At 38.1% G+C, this 20,475-nt stretch overlaps 2 protein-coding genes across 7 annotated transcripts in view; both read left to right on the top strand.

The window, feature by feature from the left end:
* The window catches only part of SYNJ1 (synaptojanin 1), a 63,540-nt gene extending 52,517 nt beyond the window's left edge, over positions 1-11,023 (top strand). For 4 of the 6 annotated variants that reach the window (XM_084303738.1, XM_084303736.1, XM_084303739.1 and 1 more), the window contains 4 exons: positions 622-692; positions 2,235-2,343; positions 3,199-3,419; positions 7,914-11,023. In XM_084303738.1, coding sequence (XP_084159864.1) covers positions 622-692; positions 2,235-2,343; positions 3,199-3,419; positions 7,914-8,768 — 1,256 coding nt within the window. In that variant the 3' untranslated portion in view covers positions 8,769-11,023. Of the gene's footprint in view, positions 1-488; positions 528-621; positions 693-2,234; positions 2,344-3,198; positions 3,420-7,913 lie in introns of all 6 variants that reach the window. The other 2 variants (XM_084303737.1, XM_084303741.1) reach the window with 1 other exon arrangement.
* A 148-nt stretch (positions 11,024-11,171) lies between these two features.
* Positions 11,172-19,694, top strand: LOC311215647 (cilia- and flagella-associated protein 298-like). The gene is made up of 7 exons (XM_084296923.1): positions 11,172-11,391; positions 12,172-12,339; positions 14,207-14,274; positions 16,484-16,642; positions 17,140-17,271; positions 19,079-19,174; positions 19,275-19,694. Exons 1-7 carry the CDS (start codon positions 11,253-11,255, stop codon positions 19,383-19,385), a joined length of 873 nt encoding a protein of 290 aa, XP_084153049.1. The 5' UTR covers positions 11,172-11,252; the 3' UTR covers positions 19,386-19,694.
* The last annotated feature ends 781 nt before the right edge of the window (positions 19,695-20,475 follow it).

Here is a 20,475-nt window from a genome sequence, read left to right as displayed (position 1 = left end):
ATATTTATCCCATAAAGAGTAAGTTCAGGAACTTGGTGTAGAAGCTGTAGATTGCTGAGTCATGTATAATTATGGATGTCCTCTTCTGATCGCATGATTTGTTGAATCAGCATGTTACATAAGTTCCCTTTGTTTTAAAGACTGCTGTTAAAACATCTGCAGAATATATGACGAAAGAAGCAACTTTCTCTAGCAAGGTTCAGAACACAGGGTACCTGTGCAACTGGGTATCTTTAGTTTGCAACAAACAGGAGGTGATTAACTTTAATTGTAATTAGAAGGGTCGAATGTGCCATGGGGTAAGAGTACTAGTGTCACAGTTTAGCTGATGAATAGACTCAAATCTGTAACAACTTGAAAAATAATAAAAAAAAAACCACTAATGTCTCTTGCTCCCATTTCCATTAGTGATAATGTACCATTACTGTATAATACCTGTTTATAACTTATCTAACAAAGATAATCTATTTTTTTTCCATGCTTCAAAGCACAAAAAAGTCCTGGAACACAAAGAAAAGATAACTTAGGTAATACAGACACATGCTTTGTACTAATTATAATATAGAAATAAGTTGATTTTGAAACATTTTCTAAGTAAGCAATCTCTAATATCTATTTCAGTTCGTAGCCAGCCTCCACCTTCAACTGGATTTTCAAGTGCAGGAGCTGCTGGATATGCTGCTACTCGACCGGTAGGCATTCTATCTTAAAATAATTTTCCTTCTAAATTTCTACAGTTTATTGCACTGGTATGTTTTTTTAAGTTATAACAGATGTAAGGTCAGAGGAAAATCTCACAAGATATGCTTTCAAGCCTTAGCTCGACACTCTTTTGGATTTTCAAGCTGACATGATACCATTTCTTTCTCTCAGGTTGTTTTTTGGGCAACATTTCCTTCCAAAGCTTTCAGGACCAGGGATAGTAACCACGTGTGCTCTGCTTCCCCCAGAGTGGTCCTGGGGAGTATTGTAGGCTTTGTTTCTGTTGATTGGTTTGGTTTTTTGATGTATAATTTTTAGCTTGCATTTTAGAATTTAATCCAACAGTCCTTCTGCCTACTTTCTAAATATATAGAGAGAGCCCAGTGACATACGTCTTGGCAATGAAAGGGAAGTCAGATATTTCAGAGGTTATGTGGTTTAAAACATGAGATCGTTGTTAAATGGACTCAGCCAAGCATAATGAATCAGATATCATACACAGCCTTCTAAGTACTGTACCTACATCCAGTAAAAGTAACAACAAGGATGATTCTTGTTTTTAAGAGGTGAAGTTTATTTGCATATTTTAAAATCATATTTGCATATTTGCCTGATGGGATTTGCTCTGAAAAACATTTCAAGAAGATGCATTGTTATCCGCTTTTTGTGGGAATATACCATGCACACAATTCCAGAGGAAACAAAAACTATTTGTCTCATGATTTTTTCTGAAATCTAGTGGGTTTTACTGTAACACTTTACATTTGGTTTTCAAGTGTTTATAATTCATTCAGCATTAATTGCAATCTGCATTGGTTTCTGATTTCTCTTTAAATACTGATATAGGTCTTTTTTTGTTTGTTTGTTTTTAAGAGAGCAATTCAATTCCCAGCATATAAGCTCATATTACAAACAGTTTGGGAAGACTCTAGCCTTCAGTTGATGCAGAATGTATGTTTCACTAATCCTGTTTGCTGGGGAGCAGAAGTACCTTCTTTACAATTAGCAAACATAAGTTTCAGATTAAAGAGCTAACCATAGTCTCTTGTGCACATTTATATACTTTCAGTATATAAAGTTGGCTGTAGCTTCTGTTTGCCATTGGCAGGAGGCCAGTTACAGCCTAAAAAGTAGACAGTATCTACGGTCTGTGTTGACAATGGGTTATCAGTATATACTTATTAGGTCCCAAAATGAAATACTTTTGGTTTTGTTGCTTAAAACATTTTAGAGACTTAAATAAAGTTGAGTTACAAATTCTGGCAAAATAATAAATATTGTAAATGTTGTCGCACTGGTAAATGTATAAAGAGGAAGATTGTTGTAAAAATCCTTGGCTTTGACTTGAGCACTCATAGTATTTTGAGAATATATTCTCTGCTTGTATAAATGCATAAAAAATTTGCTCTACAACTGTTATCGCAGAAGTTACTTTTCACAGAGTCATAATGATCCCAAGTCAATTAGCAGTAGATGACTACAAATCTGAAATAGAATTTGAAATACTTTCTTTCTACCCATTGTCATGGCAGACTGTTCCACCTCGAGCTGGAGTTATTAGCGTACCACAAAGCCATGTCCGTCCCTCTGGTGGAAGACCAGCACCTGAACCTCAAACCAAACCAGCTGAACCACCAAGGGGTAAGTTTTATTTCTTCTGTAGTATGCTTATATATATTTATAAGCATATATATATATATTATATATAAGTATATGTATATACTTATATATACATTTGTGTGTGTATGTATATATATACGCACACACACACGCACACACACATATATTTTTAAAAAGCTAAATCTAAATGTCACTATTGTGGTACTGTCTCTGGTTCAAATGCATTGCTATTAACAGCAGATGTCTTCATTTTTCACTACAAATGAAGATTCTCAGATATAATAACATCTGACAGCTTCAGTTAGTGCTGATGATCAACCACTACTGTAAACCCTTACCAGATAATAGGCAGCAGTCAGGGGAAATGTAGGCCCACAGATTTCATTCCATTAAGAAAAACTCTTATCAGATTGCTGTGTTCTGGTCTAGGCTTATCAGTCTCTCCCATTAGATGTGTTGACCTCTGGATCGTTCTCTGCAGTGATTGCTCCATAATCATCTTATTTGGAATAGGATTTATATTTGACTCTAAAAAGCCACTTCCTAAATTGAAATATAAAGTTTTTTTTCCCCCTATGTATTCATCAAAGTATGAATTTTATAATGGTGGTATCCAAAAGTATATTTAAATTCACCTGAAGTATGTTTAAGAATGGTGTGGTTTCTGGCTCTGTTTTCTATCTATAGTAATATTTTTTTACTGGAGATATGGTGGGCTGTTGATGACTTCCAGTCTACTTGCTATGAACACTTGCTCTTGCAGCCCTTCTGCAGTTTTCTCTCATGCTTCCACATCTGTGCATTCTCATTCATGCCATTCTTAAGATTTCTAAAAACACTTCTTAACAGTGAACAATGCTGCAAATCTACTTGCAGGCTCACCGTTGCTTCCGGAACCACTCAAGCCTCAGGCTGCTCCTGCCCAGCCTGTCCCTCAGCCACCGCCTGTGCTAAGGATGCAGGAGCCGCTGATACCAGTGGCATCACACCCGCCTCAGACAAGTGCCCCACCAAGTCTGGAACCACCCCCACAACCGCCGCCTCGTAGCCGATCATCTCACACTTTGCCTTCTGATTCTGCTCCTGCACAGCAGCAAGTAAGTTTCAAACAAAACAAAACCAAAAAACCAACAACTTCATATATATGTCTTTTGTTATGTAAATTAACACAGCTTGTACTGCATGCTGTAGAACTGTGAGAAACTCCTAAAGCAAACAAACAAACAAATACGAAAGTCAAAAGATTAGTTCTGAAGTTCTGGTTGGCAGAACTTAACTGATTTTGTATCGTCTGTGAATAACTAATGTCTTGCATACTAAACATTTAACTTAAGATTTCTTATGACAGACATATGAACAACTTGTTCTTACAATTATGTTGTCATTTAACAGTTTTATATGGAAAAATACACAATCTAAAATGTAAGTTTATAAGGACACATGCATAATGCTGTTTCCTGTTTAATAAAGAGTAAGCTTTATAGATGTCATGATATGGTGCTTTATGTCTGATAATTGATTGCAGGATGGTGATATTGATAGGTAACAGAAAAACACTTATCTCCCCCGTTCCCCATTCTCAATTAAAATACCAAAATAATTTGAAAATTCAGTATGGTAACTTTGGTATTGTGTTCTGTAGGACCACTGAGAGTGTTACTTTCAAAAAACAAAACCTTTTTCTAAGAAAAGTCAATTTCTTACCACTTTAAAATAATAAAGAAAAAAATGCAGAAGTGGGTTTTCCAGTGCTGATTATACATGCATAAGGCTAAACTTATTCATTAAAGGCCAGTGGTGTTAATCTCTACAGTACCAGCTGCTAGCCCATATTATTCATTATGTGAATAAAGATGCATGTTCCTTGAAGTAGGTAGATTTGTGCCTTCTTAATTCCAAGAGTGAATTTGTTGTTTTCTCTGGTGGCATGTTGTTGTTTGTTTTTTAATGCACTCAGCTGTGGACATTGACTATGTAAGCTTTAATTACAGCAGTATCTTAGATTTTACCTTATCTCTATATCTGAATTCCCCTTTCAAAAAGCTGGTAGGTAATATCTATTTTGTACAACAGTGAAGCAGCCTCAATGAGTTGCTGATTTTGAATTGTAATGGGAAATTTTTAAATACTTTTTTTTTTTTTTTTTTTTTTTGCTAAACCTCTCTCTTTGCCTGTTAACTGTTGTTTTTTTCCATTTTGGAAACTTCAGCCAAAAAAAGAGGAGAATATTTTTGAATATACAGGTAGAATATCAAGACTTTAGAGTTTGTTAGAAAGTATAAAGTTTTGCCAGTAGAAAATATATATGTAGGCAGAAGGTACTTAAGAACGTACCAATTTTCTGAATAGAAATGGATTGCATTTTTTTTGCTTTTGAAAGCCCTCACGCCTTCTAAATGTAGTTCTACCACTGATGGTTTTGTGGAAGCAACCCATTCTTTCAAAATTATTATGAAAATTACATTTATCTGTGTGTATACACAGCAATCAAAAGTATGCTCAGAAACACTATAAACAGGTCTTTGAGCTGGCTAATGCTGTGGCTACACTGTTTTGTTACAGTGAAAGCAGATAGTTTAAGACTAGTTCAAGTAGCTGTAATTTTCTCTGCAATCACATTTCTTTGATTAACATTGGCCCACCTTGAGTTTAATTTATTGTCTCTAGCTTATTTTTTGAAATGTTCCTTTTCCCATTTTTTAAGAGTTTGGTTAAATGATGTTTCTTCTATTTCTTGATTACCGTTTGTAAATATGAAATTTTCTGAGAAAATTAATTTAAACACAAAGGTTTTTGAGAGGTGGTGGGATTCCAATCCCATCCTTTGATTAAAAGCTTGACTGTGATAGTTAAGAACAGAAGTTTCTCTTTATAAAAGTAATTGCTTGTATACAGAGTGAATATTTGGAACTTCATAGATTACCATGCAACATATTAAAAAAGCAAAGTAGTTATTATAAATAGAATTTATTTATTGCAAATTAAAGAATTTTTGGCTTTTAATGGAATTGAAAGTCTTTATAGTTTTTCAGCTTAAACTATTATTATAGATGGGTGAGATTATATCAATACAGTTCCCAGAACGGAGACTGGTGCTTTTCATAATAATGGATAGTTAGAATAAGACCACCCATAGGCAAAGACTTCTAAACAGTTTTCACAAACAAGCACAAGTCAGATGCACAATGCATGTCAGTATAGAAATAACATCAGAACTGGCTTGAGCTGTTTTTCTGACTCTTAAAGGTAAAGCTTATGAATTTTACAACAAAATCACAACAGGAATTTAAAACTTATTATAGTGTTGTGTAATAAATATTTTTGTATCTCCTAAAATGTTTTTCTTTGTTAAAAAATAAGTATTTTTAATGTGAGGTTGGCTTGTTACTTGGATTTTCTTCCTAATTTTCTTTCCTTTGATGTCTCTCTTTCACAAGCAGGAGCAACCGTCAGGGTAACAGGTATCTATTTACCAATCTTGTATGTGGTCTCCATCTATTCAAGCAGAAAAGATGTATGAATCTTGTTTTCATACATCTAGAGTCCCATCCACATTAAAATCACCTGCCCATGTTAATGGATTGATTGTCATACCATAGTTTGCTTTTCCCTTTTATAATGCAATAAAAATTGATAGTGTTAACTGTATTTACTAGTGCCATAGCAAATATTTTGCTTTACCATCGTTTATGGAACAATTAGAAACCTTATTTATGTTGTTTAGTCACCACTGAATCTGCTGGTCTCAGTGTGTTTGGAAAAAACAAGTAGGTGTTGGACTTAGCATTTCTCTTTAACGCAAATGAACCCTGACACAATTGCAGTCTCGGTGTTTTTCTCAAAATAAAACACATTTTACATTTGTCAAAGAGCAGAGAACTTAACTATTACCCATAGTAAAATATGCTGTTTGTTAAAATTAAAAAGTCGTCATGTTTTGGACAATTTAAAAGCACTTGTTTCCAGAATTATTCAGACCAAATTTGGCTTACAATAAAGAGCAATTGGGATGCATAGTTTCTTTTGGGATTTTGTACTTTTTGATTACTTGATTAATAAGCATAGAATGTAATCAACTTGTGCCAAGCTGCATTTGATTTACGTTCATTTTATAGTTCAAAGATTTACATTTCTCCCCTCAGATCCTTGATATCTTTGTTTTAATAGTGTTTCTACACTACTGTAGACTTAGAAGGCGAACTATTCTATGTATGGTTTGGTAACGTTAGGCTTCATCTGTTTTAGAAACCCTGACTTAGATGTATCAGGGTGCATTGTTCTGATAAAAAAACACCAGAGCAAATGCAATGTCGCCAGAGTGCTTTGTTTCTCCTGTCAACCAATTAAAGATGCAATTTAAACAATAAAATAAAAATGCTGTAGTGGATATACTGGAAAAAAAAAAAAAACAACCTTCCAATATTTTTATTAGTCCTGAGAGTCTCTAGAGTATGTTATTTTTGCATAGCTCCTTGGTAAGTGGATGTGTGGAGACATGCTTCAGACTATGGACAATAAATGCAATAAAAACAACGAGACTGAGGTTAGGCCATTATAACATTGTATTTTAGTTGATAATTTTAGCTAGCTTCCTACTCCAACAAAACATTAGTTAGCAATTTTCATGCTAAAGGTATAAATGTTTGGGTATTTTAAAACAATGTGTTAAAATGACAGTCATTTGTGAAATTGGAATTCTCAGAAGCTATTTCAACTTAAGCTTAATTGCTTTGCTTTCGCTTAATAAGGTGGAGCTCCAAACTTTGTTCTGTCAGTGTCATGACTTGAACAAACTGTAGATAACATTCTACCTTTTCTGGACAGTTGTAACAAAGTATAAAAGTTACATTGTTGTTCGAAGAAATTTATAAAACCAGGAATATTTTGGTTTTAAGAAGTTGCATGGACAAAACTGGCTTTTCCATTTAGTCTTATTCTAAACGATGATAACTTGCCTTTCTAAAATAATAATGTATTTTAAAAGAAAGTCCTTCCTCTTCCCTACAAAGCTGTTGATTTTAGCTTCACACATCAAGAAACAGCAGAGAAGCCTACAGATATGTCTACACAGAAGTGCCCAATGTGCATATACTAATAACACTAATTTTCCCTTTCATTGTGATGCTTAAATATTGCTTGTAACATCAGCATTAGAACCTTTCCGACAGTGAGACCTAGAGCTTTTCATTTCACGTCTGTGCTGGGTTATCACTTGTTCAGAATATAGCCTATCTGCCCAAGCTCTTCAAAGATTTTCTGATACCATTTGTGCCTTTTGTGTTTTAGTGCTTTTGGCCAGGATTCTGAGTTGCATGAACCGATGGCATGGGTGAGGAGGGGACTAGAGGGGACTTGTGTTTAACAGCCAGTGAGCTTTACTTCAGAGAAGGGTCCGAGGGTGATTGTCTTCCAGAAAAGAAGCAACTTGCATGATGCACTTGTTGTAAAAGAACTTCAGTACAGTTTGGTTACAGTTTTCATTTAAGACCAAGAGCTTGTTTCGTTCTTATAGAACTGAGAAATGGGGAGTTAGTAATGATCTTAAAAGGAGACAGCCCCCTGACTTACTAAGCACTTTGTTTTCTTTCCAGATTAAAACAAATGGAGCCTACGGCACTCAACTCGAAACACAGTTGAACAGTGACCCTTTTGAAGACCTGTCATTTAAGCTGCTTGTATCAAAGATGCAGACATCTGTTCGAACATCAGCTGTTCCAACCTTAAACCAAAAGGAGTTGATGCAGTTACCTTCTGCAACACAAAGAAATTATGATACTTTGAATACTGTAAATTGCATGCCAGCAATGCCTCCTACTCCAACCTTTAACGCATCCCAGGAACATACGCGCAGCTCTCCAAATCCATTTGTTACTGGACTGAACTGCACAAACCCATTCACTGAAAGAACTGTTAATGCTGGAAACCCATTTAGAACAGAAACCCAAGGATCTGAATTAACTTCACATTTACTGGAAGGACATGCTGCTTGCAATCCTTTCCCTTCCCTAAATCCCCCCAGTCGTAATACGAGCAAGCCTGTATTTTCTGTTGATGCATCTGAAAACAGTTTTTGCTTGCGAAGTAACTCTCTCATGGTAAAAAATGTACAGCCAAAAGGATGGGTAACGTTTGATGAGGAGGAGAATTTCAGTGTAAAGCTAAAGCCATCTAAAAGTGTTCCAGATTTTAAGCGAATCGGTTCCAGGAAGACAGCTGGATCTCCAGATTTGCTGGGCACTGAACAAAATACTTTTCTTGGTTCAGACTTTAACTTTGATACTGACTGGAATAAAAGTTCTACTGATTGCTTCTATACAATGCCAGCAAGAAGACCACCCGCACCTCCTATACCATCAAGAATAACCAGCAACAGATCCCCTGCAGATCCTTTCACCACTTCTGCGGCACCTAAGGTGTCACCAACACAAGATTTTACAGAAAGATAGGTGTTCAAAAATATAAGAGGATATATTTGTTGCTAGATTTATCCAGTAGAATAATTGGGCATTTGAGATTATTCTGTGTGCAATAATTAATTGTCAAATGCACTGAAACTTTACTCATAAGCAGCCACTATTATTTGTGTATAAATTTTGAATATGTATATATGGTAGAGCACAAAAAAAAATGTCTGAAACTTATGAAAATCCCAATGTAATAGTATTTGAATAGACAGAAAAAGAAGGATGAGCTACTAATCTCAATAAAATATACCAACCTGGGAAATAGTTTTTGCTTAGGGAGCTCTCTCATTTCTGTTTCCCTTTGTGGAATTTCAAAAGAGGCTCCCTGCTGGTAGCCTTCCGACTCCCTTTTTACTGTTTTGTTAATTGATATTTATAAGTATTTACCAAAGAGCTGCCAAAGTTTATTGAGATTTGAATGTCGACAAGTATTGTTTAGAAGTTGTTTAATTTATAACAGAGGCTATGGAGATTTGTAAGGCTTATATTTGAATGTGAGGCACAACAGAAATAGTTTAATTTCAAAATACAAACAATGCTTTGTGTATTAATATATTCACTACTTGACTTCGATTTTCTGTGTCAGTACATTTCAGGTGTTAAAATATTATTGTCACATATATTGACTAGCAGTAGTTCAGAGTAATTGTTCCATATCATCCACTTATTCATTACTATTTTAAAGATACTTTTTCTCCCCACACACAAATTGGAAACAATTGACATAAGGTTTCCCTCAACCTCTGGAAATAAATCCCCTTGAATCTTGATATATATAAAGCAGTCTTTTACCAGTTACAGACAACATATTACCATTAGCTTGTCCCACCCTCTTTCACATGTTGGAGGGGCTCTCTTGTCCTATAGAAGGCCCTGCATGAAAGAATCAGCGGTCATTGTAAAACATCAGAGGAAAAAGTCACCTTACATGTTTGGGCTGTCCTCCCACCATCCTTCCTGTCTACTATACTTACTGCTGCATTTGTCAAAAATGTCGCCTTCAAAGAAAAGAGAACTGCAGTTCTCTGAAGTGAATGTTATCGTTTAGTCGCTTTTGCAGTTATACTAAATACGTGACCCTTTGTTCCCCAGAGACAGTGACCATCCTGTGTGTGGTGCTGCTTTGAGGCTAGCAAAGGCTAAGTTTCAGTTTTACATATTATTCTATAAAAATACAACTCTGTGCTTTTATGTTTTCTAAAGCTCACATTAAATTACATAAAATGTAGTATTTTATTATCATGAGCAAATTCAAAATAACTGATTTCCCTACAATTTGCAGTGTCTTGGGACATAACTTCCATGTGCAGATGTGTGCTTTCACCACAAGCTGAATGTGTCACGATGTTGTCATCTCTTGGGGGACTGCAACTGCCTGCCTACACTCATGGGCTTACTTGCAAACAAACTGTACTGGTTCTGCAGAATTAATGACTGAAACTCAACATACTAGCATTATAGTAGTAAAATACAGAACGACAGTACTTTTTTAAAATCCTCAAATGCTATCAAAACATTATTTATAAAATAATCCACTCTTCCTTTAACACTGTCTGGTTGGCCATGAGCTGCAGCTGGGTAGAGAAGTGACTATCGTGAGTTTTATATTGTGCTTTTTTCTGTTCGGCTCATTAAACAGTACTTGCACATTTTAAACAGCAGTGGTACTCTAATCTTTGTGCTTCAGTATGTGGATTACCTTGTTTTACATTGTTGGCTATAAACATCTGTGTGATCGGTGTTTTGGTATATTCTTACATTAGCAAAACAACTTTGGGGGGAAACTTTTTCCTAGTGGGAGTTACGTGATAAATATGTTCTTCGTTGAATATTTAATTACAGTGATTAAAAACTAAAACCTACCTGGTATACAGCACCTCTGCACTAGACGGGATTACGGAGGCTGACAGCAACGTACTGCGGAGATCACAAGAACTGCTCCAAACCTAGAGTGTGTGTAAATATCGCTAACCACCGTGACGTGTATTAACGAAACAAATTACTAGCAGCAGATCAGAGACGGCTAAGGATTCAGCATAGAAACGCTCAACACCTTCTCATGACTCCTGTGTTCCCTGTGGTAAATTGTGGTAAAAATGTACCCGTTTTCTCTTGCTTGTGACACACGGTATTTATGGCTGTATACTTTCCAGAACCGCAGTATTGAAACTCAGTGGCGTGCACCATGCCGTTATATACCCTGTGGAAGGCGGTGTTGCATTAACGAAATAAACATACCTGCCCTTACCAACTCACCCTTCTCTCTCTTTGTACCGGAGCCGCTCACGCAGCAGCAGCCCCTGCCCTGCGGCGGGCGGCGGAGGCGCGGCTGAGGGGAGGCGCGGCTGAGGGGGCGGCGCCATTTTGTGTCCCCCCGCCCCGCCCGCCATAACGAACGCAGCCGAGGGCGGCCGCCATGCCCAGAGTGGGGCCGTGAGGGGCTGTGAGGGGCCGTGAGGCGCCGCCATGGTGCGGCTGCACGTTAAGCGCGGCGACGAGAGCCAGTTCCTGCTGGAGGCGGCCTGCGGAGCCCGCCTGGCCGAGCTGGCGCCCCTCGTCGCCCGCATCTACAACGGGAGGCTGAAGGTGCAGCGGCTGTGCGCAGGTACCGGCCGCCATCCGCCTCCCGGCCGGCGTGAGGGGAGCGGCGGGGCCCCAGGGCAGGGCGGAGGGGGAGGCAGCGGCAGCGAGGAGCCGGCGGTGGTAACCAGGGGCTACCCCTTGGGTAAACACCTCGGCCTGCCCTCGGTCGGGCAGAAATGGTCGCAGGGAGTTGTGTTTGTCCCTTGGGTCGCACCGGGAGACGGGCTGACCCCACGGCTCTGATCCAGCACCAAAGGCAGAGGCTGCCCGTTTATCCCAGGTGTGGAGAGATTCGCTGCTGTGCAGCGGTAAAACGTGCTCCCCTCCTGAAAGAAGCTGCCTTCCCGAAAGGGTTTGGAAAAAGGAACGTGCTGTCAGCTACAGCTGACTAAAAGTAAGGAGAAGTTCATGGCCAGCACGTAGAGAATCACAGAATCGTTAAAGGTGGAAAAGACCTTCAAGATCATCTGGTATCACATAGGCTTGGGTACCTAGCCTTGTTCCATTTGTTACACTGTTTCACGTATATGTGAAAAAGTGTGAATTTTAACGTAATTACTGTGTGTATATGCATATCTATAACATATATCTATATTTAACACATATATATATACAACATATTTATATATATACAAAGCATTTATATAAATATATATTCATTATTATTTTCATATACGTATATCTTTAAAAACTGAAGCCCAGCAGTAAGGTTTTCTGCATGTGCATAATCCAGAAGGGCGTTTCTCAGCGCTGTGTTCTCAGTAACACAGGTCTCTAACCTTGTTCTCCAAACGCTTTAAAGAGATGCAGGAGCTGGCAGAGCATGGTGTTTACTTGCCACTTAACATGCAAGGGCTGACGGAAGAGCAAATTGAAGAACTGAAGTTAAAGGATGAGTGGGCAGAGAAGTGTGTACCCAGTGGCGGGAGTGTCTTCAAGAAGGATGAAATTGGACGAAGAAATGGACATGGTAAATAGAGCCGAGATGTTTGCTTCTTTGTCTGTAAGCATAAATAATCTGTGATATCATGAGGAACGTGAAAACCATAATTCTGAACTTCATTTTCACCTCACTGTCCTGGAAGAAGAGAAAACCAAGTCAATACTTAGTATACATTCGATAACAGGCCAGCCTGATAGCCGGCTAATGTTTCTTTGCCAACTACAGTGATCATCCTATAAACACACCATATTAAAGGCAGTTGTAGATTTGTTATGCAAGAAGCTATTTAGGAGCCTTTTTTTCCACAATAAATCAGCTAAATGTTCAGTTACATACATAAACCCTGGGTTAGGACCTAGCGTAATGTTGATTTAAAAGCCTAAATGGTGTTATATCTCTTTGGCACACCTGCTATTTAACTTTGCAACTGTAACTGCTTGGAAGTAAACTCCAAAAATAAGCAAGCAGTTGCTAGTATGGAGAGTGACTGTTTTGCTTCAATTTATCCTCCCTGTTCGTAAATGCATACTTGCGTACTGTTTCTCTCCAGAGTTTTAAGGTGTTTTGAGTTAACAGGTTCTTCTAGTGTCTCTCAGTTCTTGTATTCACTGTGACTCAGGCTTCCTGAACTCATTCATCTCTTTTTCTTTCTGCAAATTCTGCTCCTGCCTTAGCACCTGGTATAAGCATTGAGCACTGCTCCCCTGCCACCTCAGGGCACGAGGGCTGGCTGTGACCATCTTCGTACCGGCTGCTTTATTGTTAGCCCGACACCACAACAGCCCCTGCCAGGCCAGCAGCCCTTTAGATGCTGGTTGCAGGCAGTTCAATTACAGAGGAAGCTTTGAATAATTTAGCTTTAACTTGGCATACACAAGCAGCTTATTCCAAATGTTGTTTTGGGGAAAATAATTCTTCTAGTGCAACGCATCATTCAATCAAGCTTAAGCTCTTGTTGAGTTTCAGTGAGAGCTTACAATATACCTAAATGTTTTCCCTCCTGCCTGTGTTCCCACAAGTGGTCGAGTCTCTTGCACACCTTGGGGCAGGCATTTTGCTTCAGAGTTTGGCATGGTTGTGAGCAGTGTCAGGCCTTATAGTAAAAAATTTTGAGTAAACTTAGCAGAAAGGTAGTACCACTCTTACTCGTAGTCATAGTTGGGCATTTATGTGTTAGTGGGTAGACAGCTTTTTAATATCAACAAAGCGGTAATACTGAACAGAGCACAAATGTGGGCCAAATTAGATACAACTAAATGATGCATTTAAATACTCAGCTGGAAACGAGCATGGTTTAACTGTGTTTTTCTTTGAGAGGAGGGTTTTTTATAACAGTTTAAATATGTAACTATGATATGAAACGTGCATTGTAGTTGCAAAACTGCATTTACTATTAGGATGAGATTTTAATTAGAAAAAAAGTCAGAAAACTCCAAGCTGGTGTTCCTGATTAAAGCACGTCTGCCTGTAGAGCCCACAACAGTTACAAGTACAGCAAGGGAAAGTGTCATGCTTTAGGTTGGGGTGAGCGTGAGATTATGGCTGTTGCTTTTTACTCGGTATTTTTGTCTCAAGTGAAGTTTTCAGTACCAGTCAATTGTCTTAATGCAAATGTAAGTTTGACTCTCCCGTGACACATGCTGGTTTGTTTCTCGAGTTAGTAAGAAGTGTGACAACGCACTATGCAAGTGGTAAATAGACTACAATGTAGTAGCCTATGTATCTCTTGCTTTGTGCTTTAACAATGTTTCATTTGCTTACAGTAGACAATAACTAGGGCAGGTCCTTTGCTTGTTTTGGGTTGGTGGTGGTTGGTTGTGTTTTTTGTTTTGCTTTCGTTTAGTTTGGTTTTATGGTAAATACAAATTATTAAGTGTGCATCTCTTATTTTTAGCTCCAAATGAAAAAATGCAGCAAGTAATAAAAAAGACAATAGAGGAAGCCAAGGCCTTAATCTCTAAGGTAAGTTTTCCAAAGTAGCGTGAACTGTCCTAATAGGTGCTGTGTTGTTGCATGGCTTAATTAAATACGGGCCTTTTTCAGTGTAAGGGGTAATGATTTTTGAATAATATCCTGCGGTGATGTGAACAATCTAACAGAAATGGACATTTCTGTTAATGATTTTCTTAATGGCTTTTGGCAAGCTGGTTCAACAAGTTAAGGAATCCGATATTAAACACCAAGTGAATGCTGGCAGCCTAGACCACATGAATGATTAAATTGCATTTAATTTTATCCACATGCTCTTAATTTGCTATTGATGCATTCTTGAGGCAGATGCCTGTCGTGTTTTCTGGTGAAAAATTAACTTCATTCTGTGATGCTTCTGCAATAAAGTACCTTTTGCTCATTAGCGTAGTCATTTGGCTCTACATATAATTAATTGAAAAATATGTTTTGATCTCTTAGATTAGGCCTTGGTTTTACAAGTACTTGGAGGCAAGCTTGGTCTCCATGAGTTCGTGTGTGTAAACATAAGTCAGAGGGTATGCCCTGATGGAACTACAGACTCAGTTATTCATCTTCATTTTACCAAATATTGAGATACTCTGTATAGTGTCTGAGCTTTCATATGACTTTGAAACACTAATTAAATCATATTTATTATCAGATTGGTTTTTTTTTGGTGGATGTTTGCAAGCTGTTTACTTTTCCCCACCTCTATAATCTGGGAATTAGCAGGTGCGGAACTTGAAAACAGCTTTAAACTAGTTAAACATACAGATAAAGTTAAAAATTTTTTTAACATTGCCTGTGCACTGAAATTGGCCTTCTTGACAGTTCCACTGCTGATAACTGTGTCATATCAGTTACCTGGAGTAACTGTACGCTCAGCGTTACCAGCAGCTTCATGGATCTGTTGGAGGCAAGCAGAGGAGCTACTGTGTTGCGTGACAGTGCCTCAGGTGTGCTGAGTTGCAGCAAACCTGTCCTGAATTTAGGGAGGATTTCAGCCAAACTGTTTCGAGTCATAACAAAATCCATACGAAATGAGACATGTTAAATGAGATGAAATGAGAGAAGTTAAAGCCTTCGCTTTACTTTAAAGATTTCCTCTGGGTGGACACTTCCTCTTGGATTACAACTGATCAACTCTATTTTTAAATGTCTAGGAAACTAATAATATTTGGCTTTACATCTTGAGAGGGAAAAAAACCTGCAGATCTCGTCTCCACTCTGCAGTTCTTCCTGGGTGGAACTTCCAACTATCTACCTTATCGTCATTTACAATAAGAAATTGCAAAATTACTGCACTGAATGCTTTCTTACTCCAGGAATTACTATTGTTTATTGGTGAATTAAGTTAAAAGATAATTTGTGAAGTATTTTCGCAGGTTCGTCACTGCATGGTGATGAAAATAAATATGTTTGTATATTTAAAAAACAAAAAAGGAGAAAAAGTTTTTCATCTGAGGCTGAGAAACCAATTGTACATGCCAGTTAACTGGTTTAATAATATCCACAAGGAGGCAGCATTCTCTTACTTTTTTTTTTTAATAAACCTTGTTATTTTCAGTATTGGAACAGTTAAATCCTTAAGCAAAAGTGTCAATTTTTCTCTTCCACATGCATCTTGTTTCGCTTTTTGTTTGTTCGATCTTCCTTCTGTCTGTTGCAGTTGGGTTTGGAATGATCTCAGGTATTTGATCTTACAGATCTCTGCCTGAACCATGCCAAGCTTTACTCCTTTGCTCACGTGCTCTATTTTTAACTCAACCCTCAGTTTTTAGACCCTTTCTCTAGCCCTACGTTAATTCTACTGTTTTAATCTTGTTTATGAATCACATCCAATTTCTGCAGTGATATGTATTCTTATCAGAAAGCCTATATCCACAGATGTTTGTTACTAAATGCCTCTTGCACAAGTTGGTGGATGTTCAAGATCTCTCATTTTTTGCCACTGTAAGCAAGGTAAGCAGAGAGGGTGCTAATGATACGTATGGAAATCAATACTCAAATGAGAAAATTTGCACTCCTCTTATTTTTGTGCAGATGGTTAGCTTTGCTCAAATATCCCAGCAATGAACCTTTAAAGTGACTACTAAACGAAGTCTTCATGCAGACACACATATGTACATGTAAAATCTCCATATATATATATGTATATACGTAGATATTTTACAGTTCTCTACAGACTGTAAAATACGAATGATCCTTGCCTGCATTTCAGAAACAAGTTCAGGCCAACGTGTGTGTTACTATGGAGATGGTGAAAGATGCACTGGACCAGCTGCGAGGGGCTGTGATGATTGTGTACCCAATGGGATTGCCTCCACATGACCCAGTGAGGATGGAGCTGGAAGATAAAGAAGATTTGGCGGGGACTCACGTATGCAGTAGTGTTTTTGTATTATATGTAGTGTCTGGGCTAAATTTGTGGTGTTTCCCACTTTATCAGTGAAGGCTGCTTATTTTCATGTACATGAAATATTTTGTTTAATATTTTTGTCTGACAATGTACATAAAAGCACACCAATAGCTTAACTAGAAATAAGGTGAGTGAAGTATCTTTGAAATGTTACTTACAAAGCTGAGTTCAGGTAAGTGTGAGACCCAATTTAAGCTTGTGGTCAATATTGAGAATTTAATGCCTAAAGTGTTGTTGTTAGGTCAAAATTGAATGGAATATAAACCGAGATGCTGCACATTAACATGAAGAGAGCAGTGAAACAGGCGTATAGTGTAAAATCAGCTGAATTGCACTTAATTCCAAAAAGATTTTCCAGGGGGAAAAAAAAAGTTTTTGACAAAAAAAGGCAAAAAGTTAAAACCAGCACCCCAGTAAATTCTCCCCCAAACTTCACCTTGTTTGTTTATTTGTCACAGGCCGGACTTGAAGTTATAAAAGAATCTGAAGCACAATTATGGTGGGCAGGAAAAGAGTTGAAAGAAACCAAGTTGCTTTCTGACTATGTAGGCAAAAATGAGAAAACAACCATCATTGTAAAGATACAGAAAGTAAGTATCACGGGAAGGTTTTTTATGTGTTGTTTACGGCAGTCTGATTCTTTGTGGAAGAGAATTGGTAGTAGGTGTCTAAAATGGATTAGATTAGGTCCAGTTTAAGTGTCTCAAAGCTGTACTCAATCTATTTTGAGCTTTTAGTTTATTTTATCCGAAGTACTTCTTAGTATTTAGCTGATAGGCAAAGGAATTACTGTAGTTGCTATTACCTGCTTTATAAGAATACACCGAAGAGCTACTTAAAACTAGATTAAACACAACCTGAAAAGCTTAAAACCACAGAAACGCACACAAAAAAAGGCAAACAAACAGTCTCTCAGTTCCATCTCTGTGTGGAGCACTGGACAGACCCACTCATTCAGCACGCACAGTTATATGTGGTGTGGATACCCCTCATCGCCTTTTTTGAAAGAAGGTTTCTGCAACTCAGTAACTTTCTGACTGAGTGCTAGAAGGAAAATCAAGCTGTTGCACATGCACCACCCAGCTGTGCTGTCAGCTGCAGCTCACCAAAAGCTCGTGGTTGAGCTTCTTAAAAGAAATCAGACTTTTCAGTCAGGTGTGGTGAAGCACATGAGGCTTGTGAACATAGCTCTGCTGTGGAGCAGTGAGCAAAAAAGAGGCAAAGATTCTGCTGCTCCTCAGTTTATAAACCTGGTCATTATTTTCTGGACAGAGCGACAAACTAACTGCGGTTCTGTTCACCTCAGGCCATATTTGAGGGGAGAACATTTGTGTTTTCAGTGCACTTTCAGAACTTTTTTGGAGCTTGCTTAGCCTGTTCGTGTGTATGTAGCACCACATTCAAAGGATGCATTTGTGAATGTCGGATGCCTCAGAGCATCCTACTTATCCGTAGGTCAGAGTTACTCTGGTGCTGCATTTCGCTTCTCTGCCTTGAAAAGCAAAATGGCTACAGCAGATCTTACTGTCTGCGAGTGCCTGTAATTGAACTCGTCGAAGCCAAGCCGAGTGACTTACACGTTTGCCATTTAGAAGCCCAGAACTGCTTTCTCTTTTCTGTCAGGGTGGCTGAAAAATGATGCGACAACTCAACAGCCATTGAAGGACAGGCTCCTGGGAAAGTTGTCTCACTGCTTAATTAGTTGCTGGACCTCTTCAGAGAATGCAAAGTAGTACGGTGGTTTTCTTATCTGACACTGGACGCCCGCATTCTTGGGTTGGAGAGCTAATTTAAACCATGCCAGACCCTTTTTGTTCCTGAAGGGGTTCGCCATCTCCCTTTAAACTGTTCTGTTTGCTGTTGTTGACAATTGCTGTCATCAGCTATTTTCTGCTGCATGCATCACTTCTTCCATGAGGACAGTTGCCTGGAAAAAAATATTTGTAGTAACAAGTAAAATTTATTTTAATTGTAGTGTTTTGTAACTATCTTCCTTCCCTGCTTTACCAAGCCATAGCCATTTTGAGTCTGTGTTAGCAGGGAAACTAAAGGTGGATGGGCCCCTCCTGAGACATTTGGAATGGCCTGAAAGCTGAGAGGTTTCTAATGTTTTTTAGAGCGGAAGTTTTAGTAAAACAGACTCAGTAATCTTGTTTGTAGCTTCCATTGATGTTCATAAAATTGACAGCGTGATTAAGATGCCAGGATGAAAGAATAAGTCTCACCTGAACGCAGCAGGAGTTTCTTAATGTTTATTTTCCTGCCCTGAGGACCTTGTCGAACATGAGATACCTTGCTGTCTGAAGAAAGATTCTGCTATCTTTGCGTAGCAGTTTCTCCTGTTCTTTTTTGTATCACAAATGCCATTGTGAACAAAATTTATGGTTTCCCTTTCAGAAAGGACAAGGAGCTCCAGGGCGTGAACCTCTGATTAGTCATGAAGAGCAAAAACAGATGATGCTGTACTACTACAAAAAGCAGGAGGAGCTTAAGGTAGCGGTGACTTTTAGCTCTGTGTGAGCTATGCTGCAGCAGACACCGAGCGCGGGTTTGATTCACTGCTGCTGCCTTCACCTGTCCCTTCTCTTCGCAGAAACTAGAAGAGGATGATGACGACTCTTTTCTAAACGCTGAGTGGGCAGACAGCCATGCTTTGAAAAGACAATTTCACGGCGTAAAAGACATCAAGTGGGGGCCGAGATGAAGCTCTACAAACACCTTTTTGCCTCTTCTGCTGTTTGGTTGATACACTTGTTTGCTAAGAGGGGCGTTGTGTGTTAGATTCTTCTGAGAAAAGCTGAAGTTGTCTCTTCCATAGCAGATGCCTCTTTCAGCCTTAGGTTTTCAGTAAATGTTTACATTTCTATACAACGGTAGCAGCACTTGTGTCTGCAAAGATTGGAATCAGCCCTGTTCATGTTGATTGTTCTATTACAAACTTGTAATTTGAGTATTGAAATATTAACCTATTTCAGAGAGAATATATCTAATAAATGTGCGCTAGGATATTGGATATTGTTTTGAGTGGTCTTTAATTGTTGGTTCTTGCACTTCTTTTAGCTAGTACAGTCTGTATAAGTTAATTTTTTATAAAAATAAATAAATAAAATTTCCCAGGCTAATCCAGTAAAAGTTCAGTGATCTCTATATGCCTGTTTGCATTTTGACATACCTGATCTTAACCTTATTTTTAAAGGAATTGACCTCTTAATTATTTAAGGAAAATATTTTTTTTTGTATAAACTCCAGTAACATTGAAAATGAAGCATTCTAGAAAGATTTTCATCTTTTATTTTTCTTTGGCATTGGAAGGCACTCCTCTGAGCTCGCTCAGTTTAACAAGCTGTTAGCTGTCATGCTTTCAGAGACTGACAAATCTGTTTACAGAAATAAGCATCATGTGCAAATGGATTGGATACAATAAAAACAAGCTCGATAGGGTAAGATCTTTACCATAGAAATAACTCTTAAGATTATGACTTTAGAAGTATTTTTATTTATAACATCAACATTTTAAAATGAAAAATGAAATTTATTGGCGAGTGTCTCAGTTCTGGGTTCAGGACTAACAAAGAAAATGCAGTAGACTTGAATGTTGGGTTTGTTTTGAAGGGAGGATTTTGATTTAGGATTCTAGGCTACTAATGGATAATTAAGTCTCTAGAATTACCTAGGTGAATAAGAAGTCTTTAAGAAAACATTGCTCAAGTTTTGTGTGTAGGCTTCTGTGTGCTCAGAGGAGATGCTTTTCGACAGAGGTGCGTATGTCTCCTTGTCAGTAGTCGCGCAGTGCA

This window comes from Netta rufina (genome assembly GCF_964035555.1).
Source record: "Netta rufina genome assembly, chromosome: 1".
Classification (NCBI taxonomy): domain Eukaryota; kingdom Metazoa; phylum Chordata; class Aves; order Anseriformes; family Anatidae; genus Netta; species Netta rufina.
Note: the sequence above shows the minus strand (reverse complement) of the source record. Positions and strands in the feature narration are given on the sequence as shown.